Source organism: Procambarus clarkii, chromosome 1 (genome assembly GCF_040958095.1).
Source record: "Procambarus clarkii isolate CNS0578487 chromosome 1, FALCON_Pclarkii_2.0, whole genome shotgun sequence".
Taxonomy (NCBI): Eukaryota; Metazoa; Arthropoda; class Malacostraca; order Decapoda; family Cambaridae; genus Procambarus; species Procambarus clarkii.
In genome coordinates, this window is record NC_091150.1 from 46,196,160 (window position 1) to 46,223,321 (window position 27,162).

General features: G+C 43.9%; 1 protein-coding gene across 2 annotated transcripts in view; it reads right to left on the reverse strand.

Moving 5' to 3' along the window:
- Window positions 1–27,162, reverse strand: part of LOC138353163 (mitotic checkpoint serine/threonine-protein kinase bub-1-like) — a 103,776-nt gene that overhangs the window by 27,302 nt on the left and 49,312 nt on the right. For both annotated transcript variants that reach the window (XM_069306117.1, XM_069306062.1), the window contains 6 exons: window positions 21,494–21,664; window positions 16,580–16,724; window positions 12,366–12,479; window positions 11,785–11,931; window positions 7,525–7,674; window positions 2,745–2,894 (listed from right to left, as the gene is read on the reverse strand). In XM_069306117.1, coding sequence (XP_069162218.1) covers window positions 2,745–2,894; window positions 7,525–7,674; window positions 11,785–11,931; window positions 12,366–12,479; window positions 16,580–16,724; window positions 21,494–21,664 — 877 coding nt within the window. The remainder of the gene's footprint in view (window positions 1–2,744; window positions 2,895–7,524; window positions 7,675–11,784; window positions 11,932–12,365; window positions 12,480–16,579; window positions 16,725–21,493; window positions 21,665–27,162) is intronic.

Sequence of the window (27,162 nt, forward strand, 5' to 3'; positions counted from 1 at the left end):
GCCATAGGCACAATCAGAGAACACTGAATAAACATCAGAGGGCCGCGGTTGTTCAACGTCCTCCCAGCGACTATAAGAAACATTGCCGGAACAACCGTGGACATTTTCAAGAGAAAACCGAACTGTTTTCTAAGAGAAGTGCTGAACCAACCGGGCTGTGGTGGGTATGTGGGCCTGCGGGCCGCTCCAAGCAACAGCCTTGTGGACCAAGCTCTCACAAGTCGAGCCTGGCCTCGGGCCGGGCTTGGGGAGTAGAAGAACTCCCAGAACCCCATTAAGCAGGTATCAAGCAGAGGAAGAGCGCAACACGCGAGCATAAGTGACGTTAGCATAAGGTGGGAGCCGGCGAACCTGGTGCCTCGCCTCAGGAAAAGATAAACGCTCCCGGTGCTTCAAGTTGAGGTCGGCTGCCTCAAGCTTGTAATGTATACACGCACGGGAGTAGGTAGGGTGGGCCTCACCGCAATTGAGGCAGCAAGAGTGGGGAGAAGTGCACTCCGACTTAGAGTGACCTTCGCTCCCACACAAAGGACAGAGACAGTTCCAGAGCAGCGGAGGGCACCATGCCCAAACCTCCAGCACTTATTACAGAGCCGAGGAGAGGGAATGTACTCCTGGACAGAGCACCTGGCACCAGCAAGAATGACAGAAGGCAGAAGGGTCCTACCATCAAAGGTAATCTTCACAACCTGAAGGGGCTGATGGCGACGACCACAAGGGGGACGAGTAAACATGTCTACCTGGAGGATAGAATGGCCTTGGGCATCGAGGATATGCCGAATATCATCGTGGCAGTCCTGCAGATTCCGAACACCGGTTACAACATGGGGCAGGAGGAGAATAGTGCCAGCACTGGCAATCAACCGAGCATTCTTTGAGACCCGAACAGGGGGTCTCGTCAAGGCAGGATGAGGCAGTCAAGCGGGAAGCTGCATCCTGAGAAGGAGCAGTAACGACACGTGTACCGAGACGGGTGGGGTTGAAGGTAACAGAGGCATCTACAGAATCAACAAAATGCCTATGGAGGGAGAAATCATCAAGAGGCGTAGAATTAAGAGGGAGATCAAAGTATTTGGCCCACGAAGCGGGACCAAACAAGGCCTGATACGCATCAGTACGGGAAGGAATCGAGTGAGTGCGGCCGTGGCGCGGACGGCATTGAGAACCCCAGAGAGAGAGGGGTTAAAAGGTGCAGTAGTCACAATGAGAGACTGAGCCGCGCCAGGGAACGAAGTTGTCACCACTAGGGGCTTGTGGCTCGACCCAACCACAGAGGAGGGAGGGGAGCCGAGGGGAGAAGTCAGGAGGGTCAAAGGAGGAGCAAGGTCGGGGCCTAACGCAGCGGGGGCTACAGAGCCCGGTCTTCCAATACAGTCCGACTCGGGGGCTAGGTCGCCCACCCCAAGAGCCTGAGAGGGTACAAGAGGAACATTCAAAGATATAAAAACGAAAAGAAACACTTTCATTCACAATGTGCCCCTATACCCACCATGGAGCCACAATTAGAGGCAGGACACCCAACAAGAAGCTATCGCTGATCATGCCGGGCCCCCCTAGGTGTGCGTCGTGAGTATATGCCCCACAAACGCCACCGTAAGAACTGTCAATCCATCGAGACCAGGTTCAGTAACTAAAGGGGGATAGACAATAAAAGGTTCCCCTCGCTCGAGACGTTGGGTACTACAGTTCTACGGGTGCAAGAGTATGCCTCCTCAAACACCCAGGCGTCAAAACAAAAGAAGGCCAAAAGAATGATCAAAACAGGCACAAGGTCAGCAGGAAATGACAACGAGAAAGGAGAAGAAGGGGGGGGGGAGAAAAACAAAACAAAAGGAAAAGGCGTCCAGCAAAATTTGTGAGGACAGCAGCAGAGCACATGGCTACAAAAGGACAGAGGACCGCCCTAAGGGGCATCATACTCCGGCCAGCTCAAGCAAAACACCACTAAGCCCCAGGAAATTATGCATTTTATCACACACAGAGATCACACTAATGTGATGCATCAAATGAACAAATCCACAAGGGCCGTGATGGGGATTCGAACCTGCGTCCGGGAGCATCCCAGACACTGCCTTAATCGACTGAGCTACGACAGGGTAAAAGGGTTGAAACCGAAGTTCTACTGAACTACTGTGTGATGATGTAAGGGCGAAGAGGGAGAACGGCCTATTGACATAGCTCGGGTGCAGGGGGGGGGGGGGGGGTTGTGTAAAAGCCTGGTTTGTGCCTCAGAGAGGCTACGGGATCTAGTAAGTTCAGTAGAACTTCGGTTTCAACCCTTTTACCCTGTCGTAGCTCAGTCGATTAAGGCAGTGTCTGGGATGCTCCCGGACGCAGGTTCGAATCCCCGTCACGGCCCTTGTGGATTTGTTCATTTTATGCATTTTATCTCTCCTATATCTACAAAAATCTGAAATGATAATTTTTTTTATATTACTATTATTTCACAACCAAACAAACAGTTAAGTTATTCTGCTAAATTATCTGTATTCTGTATATAGGGTGAGGTCGGCGGACAGCACACTGGACATGTCATCCTGTGGTCCTGGGTTTGATCCCAGGCGCCGGCGAGAAACAATGGGCAGAGTTTCTTTCACCCTATGCCCCTGTTACCTAGCAGTAAAATAGGTACCTGGGTGCTAGTCAGCTGTCACGGGCTGTTTCCTGGGGGTGGAGGCCTGGTCGAGGACCGAGCCGCGGGGACACTAAAAAGCCCCGAAATCATCTCAAGATAACCTACATACCTGATGCTCATCATTTTCATCTTCAAAATCATCATCAGTGGGTAATATTGTGACATTCATTGGGTCCATTGTTGATGCCTGGAACACTTTTGCATATGCTCCCTCACCTCGAATGCGACGAACATGGAACATCTCGCTTCCTAAAGCAATCTGCAAAGAAAATACAGGGTAAATGTCTACTGAGCTTCACTAATACATATGAACCCCAAGTACAACTGAGGTTCAATATTAGTTTGACATTCAACAAATGGAGTACAGTGGAAAAACAGGGAGGACACACCTCCCTTCATAAAATGTAACTGGCAGCACTCACTTCACAAGCACATGCTACCGCATCTCTCTACTTTGCCCATTTCATTACTATTTTTGACATTCATCATTTAAAGAAAATTTTTAATTTCTACTCTTTCTTTTAGTTTCCAATTTACATATGATTACTAAGGATACCCAAATTCTGTTTAAATACATGGTATGGAACAATAACTTCTTTTAACACAGTTCGAGATGCTTGTGTGTGAAATTCAAATTAAAGTGTTAAGGGTGATGATGTGATTGCAAGTGCCCTGTGTGTTGACCTAAGTTAGGTTTGAATTAATATTTCTGGGCAGTTTAATTAAAAGAGTGAAAATTATGTAGAATCAAGAGGCTACAGAATACTCATGGGCAATCTGAGTGGTAAAACAGGAATATATATATACTTAATGATCTCTATTATCCGGATCCCACTAAACCGGATAATGGGGTCATCCTGATAGTTTTGTGTCCATATCTGGATGAATGTCCATTGAACCCAGATACCAATAGACAGGCAGAGTTTTTACCATATATGCTGGCATATAAATCAACATTTGAAGCTTAAAATTTTCTCCAAAACCAAGGGTCGACTTGCCACCGAATATAAAATGTGAACCTTTACCCACAGAGATAAACAAGTGAAACGCCCGGCCTATAACTTGTTGCACACTACAGTACTTGCCATAACTCACAGCCCATCACATTTATTAAGATAATTTCACAAGTGAAATTTTTTAAATTTCTCAGCAACTGGTGAGGGAGGCAGGCAGACAAGAAGGAAGGAAGGGAGGGAGGGAGGGAGGGTGGCAGGCAAGAAGGGAAGGAGGAAGCCAGCCAGCAAGACAGGCAAGAAGGGAGGTAGGCATGGAGGCAGGGAGGCAGGCAGGCAAGGAGGGAGGGAAGGGAGGGGAGAGAGGGAAGGGAGGGAGAGAGGGAAGGGAGGGGAGAGAGGGAAGGGAGGGGAGGGAGGGAGAGAGGGAAGGGAAGGGAGGGGAGGGAGGGAGGGAAGGGAGCCAGGCAAGCAAGGAGGGAGGGAGCCAGCCAGCCAGGCAGGCAAGGAGGGAGGGAGCCAGCCAGCCTGGCAGAAATGCAAGGAGGGAGCCACCCAACCAGCCAGGCAAGAAGGGAGGGAGCCAGCCAGCCAGGCAGGCAAGGAGGGAGGGAGGGAGGAAGGGAGCCAGCGCAGGCAGGCAAGGAAGAAGGGAGGGAGCCAGCCAGCCAGCCAGGCAGGCACGGAGGGAGGGAGGGAGCCAGCCAAGCAGGCAGGCAGGCAGGCAAGGAGGGAAGGAGCCAGCCAGGCAGGCAGGCAAGGAGGGAGGGAGGGAGGGAGGAAGGGAGCCAGCGCAGGCAGGCAAGGAAGAAGGGAGGGAGCCAGCCAGCCAGCCAGGCAGGCACGGAGGGAGGGAGGGAGCCAGCCAAGCAGGTAGGCAGGCAGGCAAGGAGGGAAGGAGCCAGCCAGGCAGGCAGGCAAGGAGGGAGGGAGGGAGGAAGGGAGCCAGCGCAGGCAGGCAAGGAAGAAGGGAGGGAGCCAGCCAGCCAGCCAGGCAGGCACGGAGGGAGGGAGGGAGCCAGCCAAGCAGGCAGGCAGGCAGGCAAGGAGGGAAGGAGCCAGCCAGGCAGGCAGGCAAGGAGGGAAGGAGCCAGCCAGGCAGGCAGGCAAGGAGGGAAGGAGCCAGCCAGGCAGGCAGGCAAGGAGGGAAGGAGCCAGCCAGGCAGGCAGGCAGGGAAGGAGGGAGGGAGGGAGCCAGGCAGGCAGGGAAGGAGGGAAGGAGGGAGGGAGGGAGGGAGCCAGGCAGGCAGGGAAGGAGGGAGGGAGGGAGCCAGGCAGGCAGGGAAGGAGGGAGGGAGGGAGGGAGCCAGCCAGGCAGGCAAGGAGGGAGGGAGCCAGCAGGAAGGCAGGCAAGGAGGGAGGGAGCCAGCAGGAAGGCAGGCAAGGAGGGAGGGAGCCAGCCAGGCAGGCAAGGAGGGAGGGAGCCAGCCAGGCAGGCAAGGAGGGAGGGAGCCAGCCAGGCAATCAAGGAGGGAGGGAGCCAGCCAAGCAGGTAAGGATTGTCTTCACTGGTAATTAACCTAATTGCCCCCTACTGTGTTGCCCTCTTCAATTTTATTTGGTCACTTGGGTTCCTAGTTTAACCCTTTAGTTGAGCTCGGCATCATATGATGCGTTGAGCGACTTGCAGTAAATTGCACTCGGCATCATATGATGTTTTGGAGTACCGCGCAAGATTTAAACGGCCCGCGGATACACTGGGTTCACCTCACCTTTATCAGGGCTTTAAACAGATGCCATTAAAAAAAAAAAAAAAAAAAAAAAAAAGTGGGCCAAATTCCCGGGTTTAGGGGCCTCAGTATTGAGTGAGCCACCAAGCCCGATGCACGTAGCATGAGCTCACAGCACTGCTGTTCAGCTTGTGACCACAGCATTGTCTAAAAATGCCATAATATATATGTTCATGCTATTATTTAGCAATGATAGTATTACAGAAGACCCCTGACTGATAAAAATGACCAGGATTCTGATAATAGCAGGATTGTTGTGATAATTAGGGCTGTAGTGGGAGGAGTAATCTTGGTGGGGAGGGAGGTAGCCTTGTCTGCTGACTCTGTGTGACCACCTTTTACTGTCTGGGCTCACTATACTAGCTTAGTTGTTCGCTATGGTGAACAAAACATGCAGATACTTATATATAACATCTGTATATAGTGAATAAAAGCAAAAACACTATTGTGGGAGGAGAATGGTGGCAAGTCAGGTGAGGTGAGGAAGGAAGTGGCAGCCAGTGGCAGGCTGCCACTGGCTGCCACTCAGCATACCAATTTAGTGGTTCGTTATGGTGAACATGAATGTAGATACTTATATATAACGTGTATATACAGTGTAATAACAGCGAAAGGAGCATGGGGGAGAAGCCATTTTGGTGATGGGGTGGCAACATCTGCAAGATTTGTCATGTTGGTAGGGGTGGCCACTATGCTCTTTGGGCACTATACTGGCTTAGTTGAACAGTTATGGTGAACAAAACATGTAAATACTTATATAGTGTATATAGGGTTTTAACACCACAAACAGTATTGTTGGGAGTGAAATTTTAGTGCGTCTGACCTTGAATGTGTGAGGGAGGCAGCCGCCAGCTGACTGTGTGTAGCAACGTCTCTTAGTGCCTGAACAATCAGCTTAGTCGTACAGTTCTGGTGAACAAAACATGTAGATACTTATATATAACGTCTATTATAGTGAATAAAAGCAAAAACAGTATGGTGGGAAGAGAATGTGGACGAGTGAGGTGTTGAGGGAGGGAGTGGCAGCGAGCGGCTGGCTGGTGTGTGGCGGTCAATCATCCTTTTTTTTGACTCATAATACCAACTTAGTGGTTCATTATGGTGAACAAAACATGCAGATACTTATATATAACCTGTGTATATAGTGTAATAACCGACGAAATATTTGTTCACTGTTTGATGAACATAATAATTGAATAAACAATATGCATACCATAATTTTGAGTACAGCAATGATTCACACATTTTATTATATAAATATATCACACTACACACTATTGAATAATATTACAGCAAAAAAACTACAAAAAATCAGACATTGAAATAATTAGGTAATTATCTCTTTGCTCTTTGTGGCCATTCCTGCCTGACAGCTGGGGAGGAGCATACCACCTGGGATGCACGCTGAGTCAGCGCCTGTTTTTTTCCAGACTTCCCCGCCCTATAGCGGGCAATATATGCCTCTTACGATTTTTTTCATTATTTTTCCTATGATCAGAGAACATAAATTAACAGGTTTAGAAGAATTTTTTTTTTTTTGGTATGAGCCCGTGGGTGACAAATGCTAATTAGCCCTGAGCAACACAAGGATACATTGCACTGCATTAACACACACAACAATTAAAACTTGCAAAATCAAACCCCCAATAAGTTGCATGCGTCACTTTCCAACTTCAGACTTGCTTTTAATTATATGGATGGTGAAATACTAAAGAAATTGTTCATGACTTTTGTGAGACTAAAATTGGAACATGCAGTTATGTGGTGCCCAAATCTTAAGAAGTACAGAAATAAACTGGAAAAGGTGCATTGGCATGCTACAAAATGGCTTCCGGAAATGAAAATTAAGAGTTACAAGGAGAGACTAGAGGCGTTAAACATGCCAAAACTAGAAGATAGAAGAAGTGATATGAACACTTACAAAATACTAACAGGAATCGACCAAATTGACACAGAGGAATTCCCAAAACAGCCAACTTGACGAACAAGAGAACACAAATTCAAACTAGGAAAACAGGGGCTGAAAAAATATTAGAAAATTATCTTTTGAAAAAAGTCGCAGATGGTTGAAACAAATAAGTGAGAAGGTGATGGAGGCCAAAACCACCAGTAGTTTCAAAGCGTTACAAAGAGTACTGGGAAGACAGGACACCACGAGCGCAGCTCTCATCCTGTAACTACACTTAGGTAATTACATTTAATTTACCTGAAAATTGGGCTTTATTACTGGAAGATTTCCCTGAAGGGTCACAAAGCCACTACGTGTTTCAACAGGGTCCTTCAAACTTGAGAGAACACACTGCAATACTTCGTCAGCAAAGGGATTTATTTTGTCTTGAAGGTTGGTTTTTTCATTCTGAAAGTATACATAAACATACTTTTAAATCTTACACAGGAATAAAATTGCTAACAGATTACCAAACCAAACACATATATGATGTATGTAGAGGCATACCAAACATCAGATTAACAAACCAATTAGGCTATTGCAGAATAGCATTTAATTACAGCAGAACCTTGAGTGACGACCGCTTCAATTGGTGAGCATTTTAGGTAACGAGCGCCCAGATTGCCGACAATTCCTCTCGTATAGTGAGAACTCGTTTGAATAACGACAACACTATATGGTGGGGTCACGCTGCTTCTCACACATTCTCGGATGCCTCCGATGATGTAAATAAATAGTTTTTTTTGTTTAACCCTTAGACCGCGCAATACGTATATAGATGATTTGAGAAACAAAACCGGAACTGCACAATACATTATTAGACGTTTTAGTGTTTAGCGCCTTAATTTAAATGCCCCGCATGGGATAGGGGCAGCTATAGTGCAGCCACGACCGATAGTTGACAGGCGTCACCTAGAAAAAAAATCGTGGCCAACATTCCTGGGTGTGAGAGCTTCAGTACTGAGCGAGCCACCAAGGCTGACGCACACAGCATGAGCTCACAAAACCGTTATTCAGCATGTGACCACAGCAACGCCTAAAAAGTCAATATATATATATGTTTATGCTATTATTTAGCGATGATAGTATTACGGAAGACCCCTGACTGTGAGAAAACTGACCAGGATTCTGATAACAGCCGGATTGTTGTGATATTTAGTGCTGTGCTCCATGGTGGGAGGAGTAATGTTGAAGGAGGGAGGGAGGTGGCATCGTCTCCTGACTCTGTGTGGCCACCTTTGATTGACTGGATTTACCACACCAGCTTAGTGGTTCACTATGGTGAACACAAATGTAGATACTTATATATAATGTGTGTATAGTGTAATAATAGCAATAGGAGTATGTTGAGAGCTGCCATTTTGGTGAGGGAGATGGGTCGTCTGCATGACATGTCATGTCTTGTTTACTGGTGGCCACTACGGTGTTTGGGCACCATACCAGCTTATTTGTACAGGTATGATGAATAAAACATGTTTGATACTTATATATAATGTGTGTATATAGTGTAATAACATCACAAACAGTATTGTTGAGGAGAAATATTAGCGAGTCTGGCCTTGAGGGCGGCCGCCACCAGCTGTGTGAGTAGCTACGTCTTATTGCCTTTACTCACCATACAAGCTTAGATGTACAGTTATGGTGAACAAAACATGTAAATACATATATATAACGTCTGAATAAATGCAAAAACGGTAGTATCGTGGGAGGAGAATGTGGGCAAATGAGGTGTTGAGGGATGGAGTGGCAGCGAGTGGCTGGCTGGTGTGTGGCGGTCACTCCTCATTGCTTTTTGACTCACAATACCAACTTGGTGGTTCGTTATGGTGAGCAAAACATGCAGATACTTATATATAACCTCTGTATATAGTGTAGTATCAGCAAAACTATTTGTTTATTGTTTTATGAACATAATAATTGAACCGCTAACATGCACACCATAATTTTGAGTATAGCGATGGTTCACACATTTTATTATATAAATATAATCACGATACAAACACAGAAAAAAAAAAAAAATCTGGCAACTGCTCTGTCAACGCCTCTTTTTTGCCTGACTTCCCCACCAGATTGTGGCCAAAATATGCCACTACGATTTTTTTTTGTTATTTCTTTCCGTGATCAGGGAACACAAATAAACACTTTTATAAGACAAAAGAATTTTTGGAATTTTTTTTGTTGTGCCTGTGGGTTGAAGCCATTATGACCCTTAGCAGCCCAAGGGTTAAAGATGCTAATGATGCTGGGATATAAAGGGGTGAATGCTGTGATGTTGCAAAGCTCCGACTTTTATGTAGAAAAAGAAATGAAATTTATTGAAAAAAAAAAAAAAAAAAAAAAAAAAAAAAAAAAAAAAAAAAAAAAAAAAAAAAAAGATTCATTTGATGTTTGGCAGGTAGGCTGCTCCATGTTTCTTAAAAAAAGAAGGAAAAAAAAAATGTTGAAACAATTTGAAAAAACGGACAAATGCCATAAAGGTTTGTTCAGTGTTCATCAGGTAGGCTACTCTATTATTGAGACACATGAAAAATACAAAACAAATGGAACACATTTGAAACAGAATGAATGTCATAATGGAGCAGCCTACCCGATACACACTGAACAAACCTTTATGGCATTTGTCCGTTTTTCAAGTTGTTTCAACCGTTTTTTTTATTTAAGAAACATGGAGCAGCCTACCTGCCGACCTTCTTAATTATTTCAACTTTCTTCTCATATGTCATCAATGACCTCTTTCTTGTACATATCCTGCTTGTTAATGCTTTCACTGACACAATGCATGCATTTGGAGCTGACATGGTGCATGGATGTTCCTAGATTGTGCTGATATATGAAGCAAAGTCACCAGTGAGCACTCCAGTCTCGTGACAAATCAAAACAATGGGAACAACGGGCTGTGAATCTGTGACGTCACAGGTGTAGAAGGCACTAGAGTGGTGCCCGACACGATCAGTGGGCAAAGTAAACCATCTCCCACCCACCACCCGGGCCGCCGTGAGGCCTGGTGGAAGTTTGTCTGATGAATTTCCCGATTTATTTTATGTGAACCATGCGTTTCCCAAACTTGAGTAACTGAACCAACGCCGATCGTCAAACTGGAACTTTCAGGTAACTAACATTTGCAAAGCATGTGGCTGTTTGTATATGCGTACTGCTAATACTTTCTTGCATCAGGAAACAAGGAAATTAATTAACATTGAGCCAGTAATTTCAGAAGATACCAAATGAGTAGGTGCACACCACTGCTTGATGGGGTTCTGGGAGTTCTACTCCCCAAGCCCGGCCCGAGGCCAGGTTCGACTTGTGAGAGTTTGGTCCACCAGGCTGTTGCTTGGAGCAGCTCGCAGGGCCACATACCCACCGCAGCCCGGCTGATCTGGAACTTCTCTTAGAAAACAGTCCAGTTTTCTCTTGAAGATGTCCACGGTTGTTCCGGCAATATTTCTTATAGTCGCTGGGAGGACGCTGAACAACCGCGGACCTCTGATGTTTATACAGTGCTCTCTGATTGTGCCTATGGCACCTCTGCTCTTCACTGGTTCAATCTTGCATTTTCTTCCATATCGTTCACTCCAGTACGTTGTTATTTTACTGTGTAGATTTGGGACCTGGCCCTCCAATATTTTCCATGTGTATATTATTTGGTATCTCTCTCGTCTCCTTTCTAGAGAGTACATTTGGAGGGCTTTGAGACGATCCCAATAGTTTAGGTGTTTTATCTCGTCTATGCGTGCCGTATATGTTCTCTGTATTCCCTCTATTTCAGCAATCTCTCCTGCTCTGAAGGGGAAAGTGAGTACTGAGTAGTACTCGAGACGGGACAACACTAGTGACTTGAAGAGTACAACCATTGAGATGGGATCCTTGGATTTGAAAGTTCTCGTAATCCATCCCATCAATTTTCTGGCTGACGTAATATTTGCTTGGTTATGCTCCCTAAACGTTAGATCATTGGACATCATTATTCCCAAATCCTTGACATGCTGTTTTTCTATTATGGGAAGATTCGATTGTGTTTTGTACCCTGTATTATGTTTCAGATCCTCATTTTTGCCGTACCTGAGTACCTGAAATTTATCACTGTTAAACATCGTGTTATTTTCTCCTGCCCAATCGAAAACTTTGTTGACATCTGCTTGTAGTTTTTCAATGTCTTCAGCAGAGGTAATTTTCATGCTGATTTTTGTGTCATCTGCAAAGAACGACATGAAGCTGTGATGTATATTTTTGTCTATATCAGATATGAGAATAAGGAACAGTAGCAGTGCAAGGACTGTACCTTGAGATACAGAGCTTTCAACATCGCTTGGACTCGATTTTATCTGACTGACTGTTACTCTTTGTGTTCTGTTCGTCAGGAAATTGAGTATGAACTGCAGATTGGCAAGGATTTCCTGTACATTAAAATCCATCATCAACATCCTTCTCAATACGTAAGATCATTTTAAATAACTGCTCTCCTGAAAAAACATTCAATATTTTTATTTTGTCACAGATGTGACCAGGAATGTAACTAACCATTGTTAAAATCACACTTCCTTTACTCTCCAATCTAGTAGATTCAGCCAATGAAGCTGGCATCATGTCATCCATATCCATTAACATAGCTGCTGCCTGCTGGGGATCAAACATGAAATAGTCTTTTTCTTCTTCCCGAACAGGATTCTGAAATCATGTAAAAATTTTCATTAAATAGTGAGGGAAGGAGTGAGATAAACAAAAGCTACAATGAATATAAAAATAAACAATGTTCAGTATCATTACAAAGTTAACTATCTAGTAAATACTAAGTTTTAGACATCCCTGAAGCAAAAGTGAAAATGTGAACTAGTAAATGCAAGGGGAATGAGTAAATGCATGTCTTTACCAATGTTTGGAAAAGTTTCTCTTTACCAAAAGAAACTGAATGCTCAAATAAACCCCAGCATGACTTAGTGAGTTTGTATGGAGTGCTATACAGGTACTTGCTACTACAAGTAAGACTTCTATTATTACTAATAATTATTAATAATACTAATACTCAACTTAAGACTTTGTAGACTAAATACTGTAAAGTGGTGACATTTTAGTATATATATTTTTTTTAATGATAAACACACCTGTGATGCTAAAATGTCAGTTCTTGAGTCAGCCAAGCTCTCTCCTCTGGATTTGTCAGCAAAATATCCAGATTTGGTGAAGTCTGTCTGAGCAGTGGCACTTTCAAGTGTATACTGAAATTAAAAAAAAATAAAAATAAAAAAAAGGTTCCATAAAAACAAAAAAAAAAAAAAAAAACTAGGGAATGGAGGAGACTGAACAATGAGGGAAGGAGGGAATTACTATTAATACCAATGACTGCATTCAAACAATAATCCATACAAAACCACAGCTATTCCACTACCATGAGGTAGTCATCAATGTGCATTCACATGTTCAGAGTGCAAAATGTACATAATATATTTGCTGCTTATCACACATGATAATCACTAGACTGTATCATGCACATGATACATTTGCTGCTGAGAACACACACATACGCATGCTAATCACTAGACTGAATGCTCTAATTACTGGGACTAAAATGAGGATAAATAAGAGACAAGAAATTAAGTGGATATCCTGGAGGTAAAATTTTAGTCTTCAAAGACCATGAAGAAAAATATGCTGGAACCCATTAACTGGATTCCAGTTTTTTAGATTCTCAAATAAGCCATACATAAAAATTTCAAGTTGTAAGTCCAATTAACCTGAGCATGTTCAGTTAAGGGAGGTTAACCCTTAATATACATGAAGTATTGGCAGAATTCAGCACCAGAGGACGGACACTTTATTTATACCAAATAACAAAAAGTTTATTGATATTGATTTCCTACATATACACTGGTGCATTCTTTTTAAAGAGTTCGAATCACATTAATTCTTATGTGTAACATTTAAAAACTTTAGATTTTGATACAATTTTATTTGCAATGGCTAGCCCATAGGATAAACCTCCAGTCCAAATTTCAGCATTGTAATTCGAAAGGGAAAAAAAAAAAAAAAAAAAAAAAAAAAAAAAAAAAAAAAAAAAAAAAAAAAACAGCGTTGAATGTAATGAAACGCCATTTTCTAAGACCCGTAAGCTCCCCAGAGCTATACTGGGCTGATGTGTATATATTAGACCGTGGCAACAGTCAATCGAAGAAGTTCTAGGCCTACCGGGAAATAGAGCCAGAACCTGGCCACCTCAAGAGAGGCACGAGGAGCAATGGCCTAAAGACACCCCTGTGTAATTGGAAGTAGTCTTTGTCTGCCATCTACCAGGTCATGCACCCAGAAAGGTGGGAATTCCAAAACAAACTACTGCTGATTAAATAATTGCAAACCGAAAGCCAAACTAGTAACAGAACGCTGCAATCAAAATCAAGGAAACCAGCATGACGTCACCACAAGCACCGCGCATCTGTCTGCGCAACCCCCTTTCCCCGGAAGGGGGACAAAGGGGTCCCAGACCTCCGAGCCGGCAACTCTTCCCAGTTCACAGGCTGTTGTGAGGGGGAAACGGTCGATTGACTCTGGCTCCATCCTTTGAGCAGTGCTGCAGTGCGGTGGTGGTGTTTTATTTTGGTATCGTGCGAGCCAGGAGTAATACAAGAGTACTGGGGCTGCATGCACCTAGGGCCGCCTTCCCTAGGTGCCCTGTAAGTACTGCCCTTGTGGCTTTAGGGTTATCTTCCCTGAACCGTTTGGGAACTACCTCCGCGTGGTTCTGTCACTGCTCGGTGATTGCCCACCCATGGGGGTTCTGCTGGGGTGGTTCTTGCTCCTTTTTTTCCTTGGGTAGGAGGTACTTTCGTCACTGGCAGGGGTGCGAGGTACTATGCAGCTGTCTGATATGCGCATAGCGACCGGTTCTGTTCTACAGGAGACATTGTGCTTTTGCTGTTTTTTTTTTTATTTTGGTTTTGTTTTGCCTGGCATGGGTCTGCCAGGTGTGGCGGTAGGACCACTTGTATGATTTTGGTGGCCCTCCACTAGGTTCCCGTGCTTGTACATGTTGCAGGAGTTCAGACTTTAGTTTGTTTGCTTGGTAGCTCTGGGATAACCGGTTAGCAGTACCTCGCCTAGGCTTCCCTTAGCAGTTAGCCTAAGGGCCCAGGAAACCACCTTGGGGGGCTCAGTGGTCTTATGGAAGAGACCCCAGAGTCCCACCTTGCCTTGTGTGAGTTTGAAGGTTGCTCTGTCCCCTTGACTCAGGGTGACACTCACCATCTTTGTTTCCGCCATTCTGCTTGTTGGGTCAATGACACCTTTGACCCGGAGTCCTGCGAGTGGTGTTCCTTGTTTGTACTCCAAATCACCCAGTCCACTGAGATTGTTATTAGGGTGCAAGCAGCTTCAGCGTTGCATGCAAGGTTTAGGTTGCTGCACCGTGCAAGGTTGCTTGCCTTTCCGGATGCCCCGCTTTGGTTATAGGGACCCAGACTTGGGGTTGTTAGTCTCCTTGACTTTGGTTTCATCTGCTCCCCCTAGTCCTTCCCCTGTTGCGGTTCATCCTGCTCCCTCCCCCCTACTTCCGGCTCCCAAACGTCTGAGGGGTTTCAGAGTCAGGGCAGGGTTTGCCTGGTGGCGAGTCTTGGGCAGCTTTGGGGAATGCCCCTTCTGGATCAGCGGCGGAGGCATTCGAGCCTGTTCCTCCTGCTGGAGCCCTTGGGCCATGCCAGCGTGCCCCCTTCATCCCAGCTTTTCCGGCGGACTCTGCCTTTTCTCTAGAGGCAAAGGGTTTGGAGGACAGCTCGGCCCCGGGTCCTGACGCCGAGGTTCCTCGGGCCGGGGAGGAGTTGACTTGGGGTGCTTGGGCCCTGTTTGACCCCGCTTGGGTGTTGGTACCCTTGACGCGGGGCTTGTTGTTACAGGGGAAGGGGTTTTCCAATTCCCCTCTCCTTGTACGAGTTTGATATGGGTGCGACTCCTCCTCGGGTTGGGTTCTGGGTTCTCTTGGGTTCCACGGTTCCCTCCTTGCAGAGGTTTTCAGCTTCCCGCATCACGCCAAAGGTGGCGCGGGAAGCCCGTGCAGCTTACCTCTTGCAAGACACGGATTACGCCTCGGCAACGGATCCATCCTTCTTTCGAGTATGGCCCCTCGTTTTCCTTCTGGATGCATTACGAAGTGCCGGAGTCTTCCTGGCTGGCGGACTGCCCATTCTTTTCTTTAAGGGCGTGGCACTCGTTTTGTCGGACCTGTGTGCTTGAATGGCGGGAAGTGTCTCCAGTTGTTCAGGTTTATCTGGGGGCGAATTTGAGCACCTCAATGTGTGCTTGTTCGCCCCCCCCCCCCATATTTCCTCGTGATGTCGGTCAGATTCAGCTTCACACGCAGGTTCCCTCCCTTTTGGCGTCCCCGGTGACCGAGGATTTACGCGCCCGTAGCATTTGCCTTCGGTCTTGCGTTTCTTTTCTCTGCTTACCGACGGCGACGAGCGACGAGCTTACCGCTTTCGTTGCCTTCCATTTGGCTTGAATCTGGCACCTCGAGTGTTCACACGCTCCCTTATGATAAAAGTGCCTTAAGTGAATATATATATATATATATGTCGTACCTAGTAGCCAGAACGCACTTCTCAGCCTACTATGCAAGGCCCAATTTGCCTAATAAGCCAAGTTTTCCTGAATTAATATATTTCCTCAATTTTTTTTCTTATGAAATGATAAAGCTACCCATTTCATTACGTATGAGGTCAATTTTCTTTTATTGGAGTTAAAATTAACGTAGATATATGACCGAACCTAACCAACCCTACCTAACCTAACCTAACCTATCTTTATAGGCTAGGTTAGGTTAGGTAGCCGAAAAAGTTAGGTTAGGTTAGGTAGTCGAAAAACAATTAATTCATGAAAATTTGGCTTATTAGGCAATTCGGGCCTTGCATAGTAGGCTGAGAAGTGCGTTCTGGCTACTAGGTACGACATATATACATACATATATATATATATATATATATATATATATATATATATATATATATATATATATATATATATATATATATATATATATATATATATATATATATCAGAGATGCCACAGTCCCAACCTCCAGGTATGGCATATATATGTCACACATTTCCTCTTCAGATTTCTACACTTTGAGGATAATGACACCCAAAATAAGCAACAATACAAAATCAAGCACATCTTCTCGTGCCTCACTAACAAGTACAATGTGCATGCACATCTATATTATAGTGTATGGCAAAAATAATATGGCCATATTTTCTCTTATAAATTAATCAGATCATGTTAGGAAATCATGCACAAGGATATTTTTAATTTATCACATATAGCACGTACTTCAGGTTGAGAGTTGGAGTAATGGCGAGAGCGAGACATCTGAGTGCTAATGGAGAATCCGCCATGTTGCGTAAGTCCATGTACAGAATGTCCACCAAGTGTTGTTGATGTAGTAGAATATCCCGAACTACTTGAGGACGATGACCTAGAATTTGGAAATGTATCCTGATTACCTTGATGAAATATGCCAAAATTTATAGCCCCTCATTTTTAAAATACATGAAGTTACCAAAATCGACTTAATTAATTAAGACCAGAACAAAAAATAATATTCAGCACAAACTCTTGTATATTAGGCTGAATGTTTTGTATTGTATATAAGTATCCAAAGTTGCACCAAGAATATCAGCATAGGAAGTAACGTGTACTGGCCTGTACTAATATTGCCACAAGACCAATAATTATATTTTCACAAGAAAACAAATGTCATTGGAATTGCAAAATTGTTCATAGTGGTTTGCTAACATTATTATTATTCATAGTATCCAAAGAATTAAAAAGCCTTCCTTATGCCACCTTGATGGCCAGTGTTCAAGTCCCCTGGTGGATGGAATGTCTAAAAAGTCAACTCGTTCTTGCACTTGCTTATAGTCAATATTGGCTTATTTAATAAGTGCATATGTGACATACTAATTGCATGTGAATATTTTAGTTTACCTTCAAAAGCTTCATAGAAAACACCTACCTCACCTAACCTTCTTAGTATGTTAAGATAAGCATCTTATTGCTTCTTATTTACAATTATTACTTAACCTATCACCGGTATAGGTTAAGTAATAATTATAATTAAGAAGCAATAAGATGCTTATCTTAACATACTAAGGTGGTTAGGTGAGGTCGGTGTTTTCTATGGAGCTTTTCAAGGTAAACTAAAATATTTACAATCAATTAGTATGTCACATATGCACTTATTAAGTAAGCCAATATTGACTATAAGCAAGTGGGAGAACGGGTTGAAAAAGTTATATATATATATATATATATATATATATATATATATATATGTGTGTACTCACCTAGTTGTACTCACCTAGTTGTGTTGGCGGGTGTTGAGCTCTGGCTCTTTGGTCCCGCCTCTCAACCGTCAATCAACAGGTGTACAGATTCCTGAGCCTATCGGGCTCTGTCATATCTACACTTGAAACTGTGTATGGAGTCAGCCTCCACCACATCACCCCCTAATGCATTCCATTTGTCAACCACTCTGACACTAAAAAAGTTCTTTCTAATATCTCTGTGGCTCATTTGGACACTCAGTTTCCACCTGTGTCCCCTTGTGTGTGTTCCCCTTGTGTTAAATAGACTGTCTTTATCTACCCTATCAATCCCCTTCAGAATCTTGAATGTGGTGATCATGTCCCCCCTAACTCTTCTGTCTTCCAGCGAAGTGAGGTTTAATTCCCGTAGTCTCTCCTCGTAGCTCATACCTCTCAGCTCGGGTACTAGTCTGGTGGCAAACCTTTGAACCTTTTCCAGTTTAGTCTTATCCTTGACTAGATACGGACTCCATACTGGGGCTGCATACTCCAGGATTGGCCTGACATATGTGGTATACAAAGTTCTGAATGCCGTTCGTATGTTGGCCAGCCTGGCATATGCCGCTGATGTTATCCGCTTGATATGTGCTGCAGGAGACAGGTGTGTGTGTGTGTGTGTGTGTGTGTGTGTGTGTGTGTGTGTGTGTGTTGTACCTAGTAGCCAGAACGTCGTACTCGGCCTACTATGCAAGGCCTGATTTGCCTAATAAGCCAAATTTTCCTGAATTTATATATTTTACTCTTTTTTTCTTATGAAATGATAAATCTGGCTATTTCATTATATATAAGTTAATTTGTTTAAATTTGAGTTAAAACTATCGTAGTTATATGACCGAACCTAACCCCAACCCTACCTAACCTATCTAAACCTAACCTAAACTAACACAACTACGTCAATAATTTATGTTCCTAATATAATATAATAATAATTAAAATAAACTAATTGGAAACAATTTATTGAAAATAAAAAAAAATCACTCGGACTATTAGGCAAAACGGGTCGTGCATAGTAGGCCAAGAACTGCGTTCTGGCTACTAGGTACGACATTATATATATATATATATATATATATATATATATATATATATATATATATATATATATATATATATATATATATATATATATATATATATATATAAATAAATATATATATATATATATATGTCGTACCTAGTAGCCAGAACGCACTTCTCAGCCTACTATGCAAGGCCCGATTTGCCTAATAAGCCAAGTTTTCATGGTTTAATTATTTTTCGACTACCTAACCTAACCTAACTTTTTCGGCCACCTAACCTAACCTAACCTACAAAGATAGGATAGGTTAGGTTAGGTAGGGTTGGTTAGGTTCGGTCATATATCTACGTTAATTTTAACTCCAATAAAAAAAAAGTGACCTCATACATAATGAAATGGGTAGCTTTATCATTTCATAAGAAAAAAAATTGAGAAAATATATTAATTCATGAAAACTTGGCTTATTAGGCAAATCGGGCCTTGCATGGTAGGCTGAGAAGTGCGTTCTGGCTACTAGGTACGACATATATATATATATGTCGTACCTAGTAGCCAGAACTCACTTCTCAGCCTACTATTCAAGGCCCGATTTGCCTAATAAGCCAAGTTTTCCTGAATTAATATATTTACTATAATTTTTTTCTTATGAAATGATAAAGCAACCCTTTTCTCTATGTATGAGGTCAATTTTTTTTATTGGAGTTAAAATTAACGTAGATATATGACCGAACCTAACCAACCCTACCTAACCTAACCTAACCTATATTTATAGGTAAGGTTAGGTTAGGTAGCCAAAAAAAGCTAGGTTAGGTTAGGTTAGGTAGGTTAGGTAGACGAAAAAACATTAATTCATGAAAACTTGGCTTAGTAGGCAAATTGGGCCTTGAATAGTAGGCTGAGAAGTACGTTCTGGCTATTAGGTACGACATATATATATATAAATATATATATATATATTTATATATATATATATATATATATATATATATATATATATATATATATATATATATATATATATTTATATATAATTTATTATATAAATATAAATTACCATACATTTTAAATAAATTATCATACTTTTAAATAAATTACCATACTTCGAGACGGTTCGTAACCCGAAAATTCGTAAACCGAAGCGAATTTCCCCATAAGAAATAATGGGAAATGAATTAATACGTTCTGACTCCGAAAAAACTTCACTTCAAAGAAAATTTTATACCTAATTCACCCAAATCTTCACTACAAAAGTATGTTCAAATTATTACTTACCCTTGCTGATGACTCCTGTTGGCGTATGGAAGATAGTGAGGAGGGGGGAAGGAGAAGAGGTGTTACTGTTTGGAAGGGGAGTCCTCTTCCATTATAACATCAGGCAGTGAAGACTTCTGTGGAGTGCACTCTCTGGCACGTTTTGCCTGCATACCACTAGGTCCTGGTTGTGACTCACTGCTTGATTTTCTCACTTATCTCGCAAGGAAACATTCCATTGCAGATAGTTTTTCCGTTCTTTGCAACACTTGTTTGTAGTGAGGCATCACATTGTCATTAAAAAGATCAATGCAACGGCCTACTACAGCTTTATCTGGGTGATTCTTTTCAGCAAAACTTTTCAGTCCTTCCCATACTCACACATTTTCGTAATTAATGAGGAAGGGACATTATCTACTGCCTCCTCTTCCTCCCCTGTGAAGATTATTTGTACTGCCTAGCTAGTTCAACAACACGAGTACCATTTTCATGCTTACGAATGATCTCGTTTTTCCTCTAAGGTCATTCTCACATGTAATTTCTTGCCTTGACCCTTACCACTGGCTTTCTTGGGACCCATGGCGAGATATATAATAACTTTTATGCTCAAATGGCCAAAAATCCGATAAAAAACTGTAAAGTCTAGTGAAGAATTCAGGCGGGATAGTCACTGGGCGCGAGGCAGTAATAAACTGAGGCGCGATCGCCGTGCCACCACGCGCTAGGTCGGCCGTATGCGTATCAACAAACTCGTATCCCGATTCAAATTTTCCTAACAAATCGGGCTTGTAACCCAAACATGTTCGTAACCCGAAGTACCACTGTACCATGCTTATACCTAAGCTTATATACTGTATAAGCTCAAGTATAGCATGATCTTATACAGCATACACTATATAAGCACGAGTTTATACAGCATACATACTGTATTAGCTCATACTTAACACTTTGGCGGACCCAGCCCGCCAGCCCTCAACTAGGCTGAGTGGGCCCCAGCGTTTCATGGGAGCGCACAGTAATTCTGAAAAGTGTATACTCTCTTCAATTTTGTCACCTCAATTCTCGTCCAGGGTTTTTCAATTTGGTATCATTGTGTTCGCAATAGAATTCTCTACACGACTAAAGACATATAAACTCCAAAAGGACATCTCAATTCTCCTCCTAGGTCTTTCATTTTGGTAACATTGTGTTCGCAATAGAATTCCCTACAGGAGTATATGCAAATATGAAGTCCAAAAGCCAGGCGTACCACCCACAGCAAACACAAAGTGATGGAACATAATCCCAGTGAGCGCTAATAAAATGGGTATACTGTTTTCAGCTTTGTTACCTCAATTCTGGTCCTAGCTCTTTCATTTTGGTATCAATGTATTCGCAATGAAATTCCCTACAAGAGTATATGCATATAATATCCAAAACCGCTGTGCGCCCCTCCCGAAGCCGCCGCCAATTTGCCGCCGAAAACGACACAATGCTGCGTCGTTACCGAGATTACGTCTACTAAAAAAATGACGCAATGCTGCGTCGTTCCCGTGCGAAAGTTAAGTGAAATATTTAGTAAACAGAGCTTTTTCCTATCAAATGTTAGAAGGTTACCATGCACAATACCTGTATTCTCTTGATGCTTCCATAATAGGAGAAAGTCCAGTCTTTATTGCAGGACATGGAGAGAGCACAGGAGGTGGCTGTATTGTTGGAGGAGGCATTAGATCTTCACTCTCTTTTTTCTTTACTTCATTTTCATCAATTTTCTCATCATCTTCTATGAGAGGGAAGTGGCTGCAAAATGATACATGTTGAATCAAATGCTTTAAATCAATATAGAGGGAAGTACCAATTCTTAATATTTTATACTTCACAAGACAACTTTGTCAACACTATTGCATACCGCAGGTGGAGCTAGTTTTCTTGTCTGAGGCAAGCAACACCATTCGACCACTTGTTCAGTAATATGAACAAATGTTCATACTCATTCTTTGTTTGCAAACCTACTTAAACAGGTGGAAAATTTATTTTGAAATAAAGTATCTGGATACAGTATATATATTCTTGAATAGACACAATATAAATTGAATAAATGATGCTGGGGTGTGCCCCTAGGTCACAAATTTTGGTATATAAACATTTAGATGCTACAGTTATTGATGATCATATTATTAACCCTTAACACTTAAACTGCGCAACACGTCACATGACGTGTTGAGTAACTTATCCAAAAGTGCGCATTATGTCTGATGATGTGTTGGAGTACTACGCAAGATTTAAACGGCCCACGGATACACGGGATTCACCTCACCTTCATCAAGGCTCTTGTAAACAGATGCCATTAAAAAAAAAAAAAAATCGTGGGCCACATTCCTGGGTGTGAGGGCCTCAGTACTAAGTGAGCCACCAAGGCTGATGCACACAGCATGAGCTCACAGCACTGCTGTTCAGCTTGTGACCACAGCATCGCCTAAAAATGCCATAATATATATGTACATGCTATTATTTAGCGATGATAGTATTACAGAAGACACCTGACTGTGATAAAAATGACCAGGATTCTGATAATAGCAGGATTGTTGTGATAATTAGGGCTGTAGTGGGAGGAGTAATCTTGGTGGGGAGGGAGGTAGCATTCTGTGCTGACTCTGTGTGACCACCTATTACTGTCTGGACTCACTATACTAGCTTAGTTGTTCGCTATGGTGAACAAAACAAGCAGATACTAATACATAACATCTGTAAATAGTGAATAAAAGCAAAAACAGTATGGTGGGGAGTCAGGTGAGGTGAGGGAAGGAGTGACAGACAGTGGCGGACTGCCACTGCCACTCAGCATACGAACTTAGTGATTCGTTATGGTGAACACAAATGTAGATACTGTACTTGTATACAACAGCTAAGCCCTGATCCTAGAAAAATAGAGGGATCAGAAGTTAGTAAATACACAATATGCAGTCATATTCAATGACACATGTTTAAAAGAAAACCTGCTGCCAGTATACACTTATATATAACGTGTATATATAGTGTAATAGCAGCAAGAGGAGTGTGGGGAGGAGCCATTATGGTGAGGGAGGTGGCAACATCTGCATGATGCATCATGCTGGGTAGGGGTGGCCACTATGCTCTTTGGGCATTATACCAGCTTTGTTGAACAGTAATGGTGAACAGAACATGTAGACACTTATATATAACGTCTGTATATAGTGAATAAAAGCAAAAATAGGATGGCGGGAGGAGAATGTGGGAAAGTGAGGAGTCATTGAGGCAGGGAGTGAGCAACCAAGGCTGGCACATGCAGCATGAGCTAACAGCACAGCTGTTCAGCCTGTGACCACATCATCGCCTAACAATGTAAAAATATATATGTAACTGGTATTATTTAGTCATGATAGTACAGTATTACAGAAGAGCCTGACTGTGATAAAGATTGTGTACAATGTTCTGATATCAGTGAATGCAATGCTGTTCAAGATGTTCACAGCGCTAGCCACAGCACACTGCCATTGTTTCATCCATCTAAGAATCTTTAAACGACTTCTCACATTCCTTTACAAAATAAACTTATGGAAAATTATTCATTTACAAGATTTAGTGACAAGGATTCTGATAATAGCAGGATTGTGGTGAGAATTAGTGATGTGCATAGAATGGTAGGAGGAGTAATCTTGAAAAAGAGGCAGTCCTGCTTGTTGACTCTCTGAGGCGTCCTGTTATCGTCTGGACTAACCATACCCGTGAAAACACGTGGTGCCAGGTTCAAACCGAACGGAAGACAACGAAAGCGGTAAGCACGAAGCCCACAACAAAACCGAGCCAGTCCCTGAACCCTGGATGAATCAGGATGTGCCAATAAGCGTCCCGGAGGTCCAGGGACACCATCCAAGCACCAGGCTCCAACAGGAGCCAAACCTGGGACAGCGTGGTTATCCGAAAGGAGGGGCAATGAACCCCAGGGGTTCAGACGGGACAAGTGCAGAGTGAACCGCAGGTCCACGCAGTTCTGTTTCAGGACTGGAAGCAGACGGGAAACCCATCTGAGGGACATCGCCGTTTCGACCACGCCCAAGCGAACCCACTCCAAGATGACCTGACAGCGCGCAGGGAAAGTAGCCTGCCCTGCCAGCCCCGAACCCCCCCCCCGCAGGGGGAGGGGCCACCGAACGCCACTGGAGGCCGTGCGAAACGACCTGAAACGCCTACAAATCGTGGGACCAGGCATGAGCGAACAGCGCAAGCCTTCCCCATCGCCCCGTCAATGGGGCGAAAGGGCCGGCGCACCTTACGAGACCCAGAACCTCACACAGAGCGAACACGGCGCAGACCAGACGAAGGCGGGTCCGAAGGAGGAGCCGAACCCGAACTGGACACCTGTGGCCTACCACAACGAGAGGAACCCTGAGCCCTGGTACAACCCTTCCGGGAAAGCCCAGCACGGGACCTCCGGAGAACCAGCAAGTCCGACATAGGACGGCAAGAAGCCGAAGCAGACTGAATAAACTGCACAACAGCTGAAGCCTCAAACAAGAGAGGGCAAAAAGGGTAAGACATCCTGAGAGTCAAGGCCCCAAGCGGATTCCACAGAGGAGGCAAGCACCGACTGCCGACACACGAGCCGGGAGGCATAAAACAGAGTCACCGACTCCCACAAGATCGGTGCGAAAAGCTTCAGCAAGGCAGCCGATGAGTGAGCCGCCGAGGCCAAGACGCCAGACCCAGGAACAGCCCAAAGCGCCCCCACAGCCTCCGTGAGCCAGTCAGAAGACAGCTCCAGGACATGCAAGGCCGCAACCAAAAGGCCCCGAGCACACAAGTCCTCCGCCACCTGCGCCGCCAAAAGGAGGGGAACCTGCACATGGAGCTGAACGACAGCAACATCCCGGGAAACGGCAGGAGCAAACAAGCACTCATTGAGGTGCTCAAGGTCGCTCCCAGGAAAACCTGAAGCACCGTTGAAGCCTCCCGCCACTAAAGCGTGCGGGAACGGCAGAAGGCGTGCCAAGCTTCCAAGGCAAAGACAGGACAGTATGCCAGCTAGGACGACTCCGGAACCTCGAAACGGAGCCAGAAAGGAAACAAAGTGCCAAATCTGAAAGCCGAGGCATAATCCGGGTCACGCAGGAGATTTGCTGCAAGGGCCGCCCGCACCGCAGCAGGTTGGATGCGATAAGCCGAAAACCTCCGAAAAAATGGAACAGAACCAGGGGAGGGGCAGAAACCAAATCCAACTCGGACGCAGAGGGAAGGGGGGGGGGGGGGACCACTCCTTGTAACAGTAAGCCTCGCTCAGAGGGTAGAAAAACCCAGGTGGGGTCCAGCGGGGCCCAAGGCCCACAAGTCAGCCCCTCCCCAGCCCCAGGGTCCTCTTCCACAGAACCCAAAGTGAGTCCTTCCCCCAGGCACCGACCCCACTAGACAAGGCCGGCGCAGCCATAGAAGCCGGATAGAATGAGGCCCACTGGTCAGACCCCAGAGGCTTCGGCCGGGAGAGGACACTCGAATGCCTCTATTACCACACCAGAAGGGGCATCCCCGAGGCTGTCCGAGTCTCAAGACCAACTAAGCCCTGCCCCAACTCTGAAACCCTTAGATGTTTTGGGACCTTTAAAAAAAAAAAAAAAAAAGCCTTGCACCTGGCAGTGTTGCAGGCTATAATCACAAATGCTGCCCAGGGGTTTAAACAATACTGTACATAAATGATTTATATATATATATATATATATATATATATATATATATATATATAAACTTATCTATATCACTGTTGAATGATTTTAAGACTAACTTTAATTATATTTATACACACACACATTACAAAGTGTGCTTTTACAAAATGAGGATCCCAGAGCACACCACAGAATACATATAGATCATCTATGACACTATCAACACCAAATAATTGCAGTTACCTATTTTATTCATCATTATTAAGTGGTGCTGTGGACCCTAGATGCATGCGCCAGTCTTGGTCGCTGTCTCAGTACTGAAGCTCTCACAACCAGTATGGATGCTGCCGATTCTTTTTGTAAGATTGATTCTGTTTACTGGAGTCCTGAGGCACAGGCTGCGGATCCTGTGTACCCATGGGCGTTTTGCACCATCCCCTATACCTAACAGCGTCTTATGATGTACTGCGCATCCCAATCAGATGCCTTATGGTGCTCTGCGCAGTGCAGTGGTTACGTGTCATACTACCAAGCTTCACCAGTTGCAGAGTTCTTTTTGCCTACCAGAGACCATGAGCCAAAACCTTCCCCGCCCCTCCTCAGAGAGGTGCAGAGAGCAATGACATATGATCTCTTTACATTTAAAGGATATCATCTTTGCCATCACCAGGGAAGGCACCAAGAAAAATAAGCAAATCAAAACAAACCACTGCCTTGTTTAAAAACACAACCAAAGCATCCAAAATGACAAAAGAACTCCCAATAATAAAAAGAAACAACTTAACAAAACTGCTCTCCCCCCCCTGCTAGTAAACTCCATCTCCACCCTTTTGTGTGTGTGGTGTGTGTGTAATTACCTAAGTGTAGTTACAGGATGAGAGCTACGCTCGTGGTGTCCCGTCTTCCCAGCACTCTTTGTCATATAACGCTTTGAAACTACTGACGGTCTTGGCCTCCACCACCTTCTCACTTAACTTGTTCCAACCGTCTACTGCGCCGAAGGTGAATTTTCTTATATTTCTTCGGCATCTGTGTTTAGCTAGTTTAAATCTATGACTCCGGGGCTCACCCAGAAACTGACACTTCATTATATTCATCATGATTTTCTGTAGGAAACCCTGTTTGCTCCCTATCCGCAGAGCATGACAATAATGGGAAACCTACCAGAGAGGCGAGAGCAATACTGGTATCAACTCTACTTCAAGTTTTAAGGTGGTGACAGGCACCTCAATGCAACACATGGCCACAGAGGACCAGGATCGTTCACAAGATACCTAGTGGCCAAGATCACAGAGGACCTCCTACACCCATGTCATGTTATGGAATGTGGAATAGGAGAACATAGACCCCACACAACCTATATATTATGTGAGAAATCTTTAAAGAATTCTGATAAAGAAAGAGATCTAGGGGTGGTTCTAGATAGAAAACTATCACCTGAGGACCACATAAAGAATATTGTGCAAGGAGCCTATGCTATGCTTTCTAACTTCAGAATTGCATTTAAATACATGGATGGCGATATACTAAAGAAATTGTTCATGACTTTTGTTAGGCCAAAGCTAGAATATGCAGCTGTTGTGTGGTGCCCATATCTTAAGAAGCACATCAACAAACTGGAAA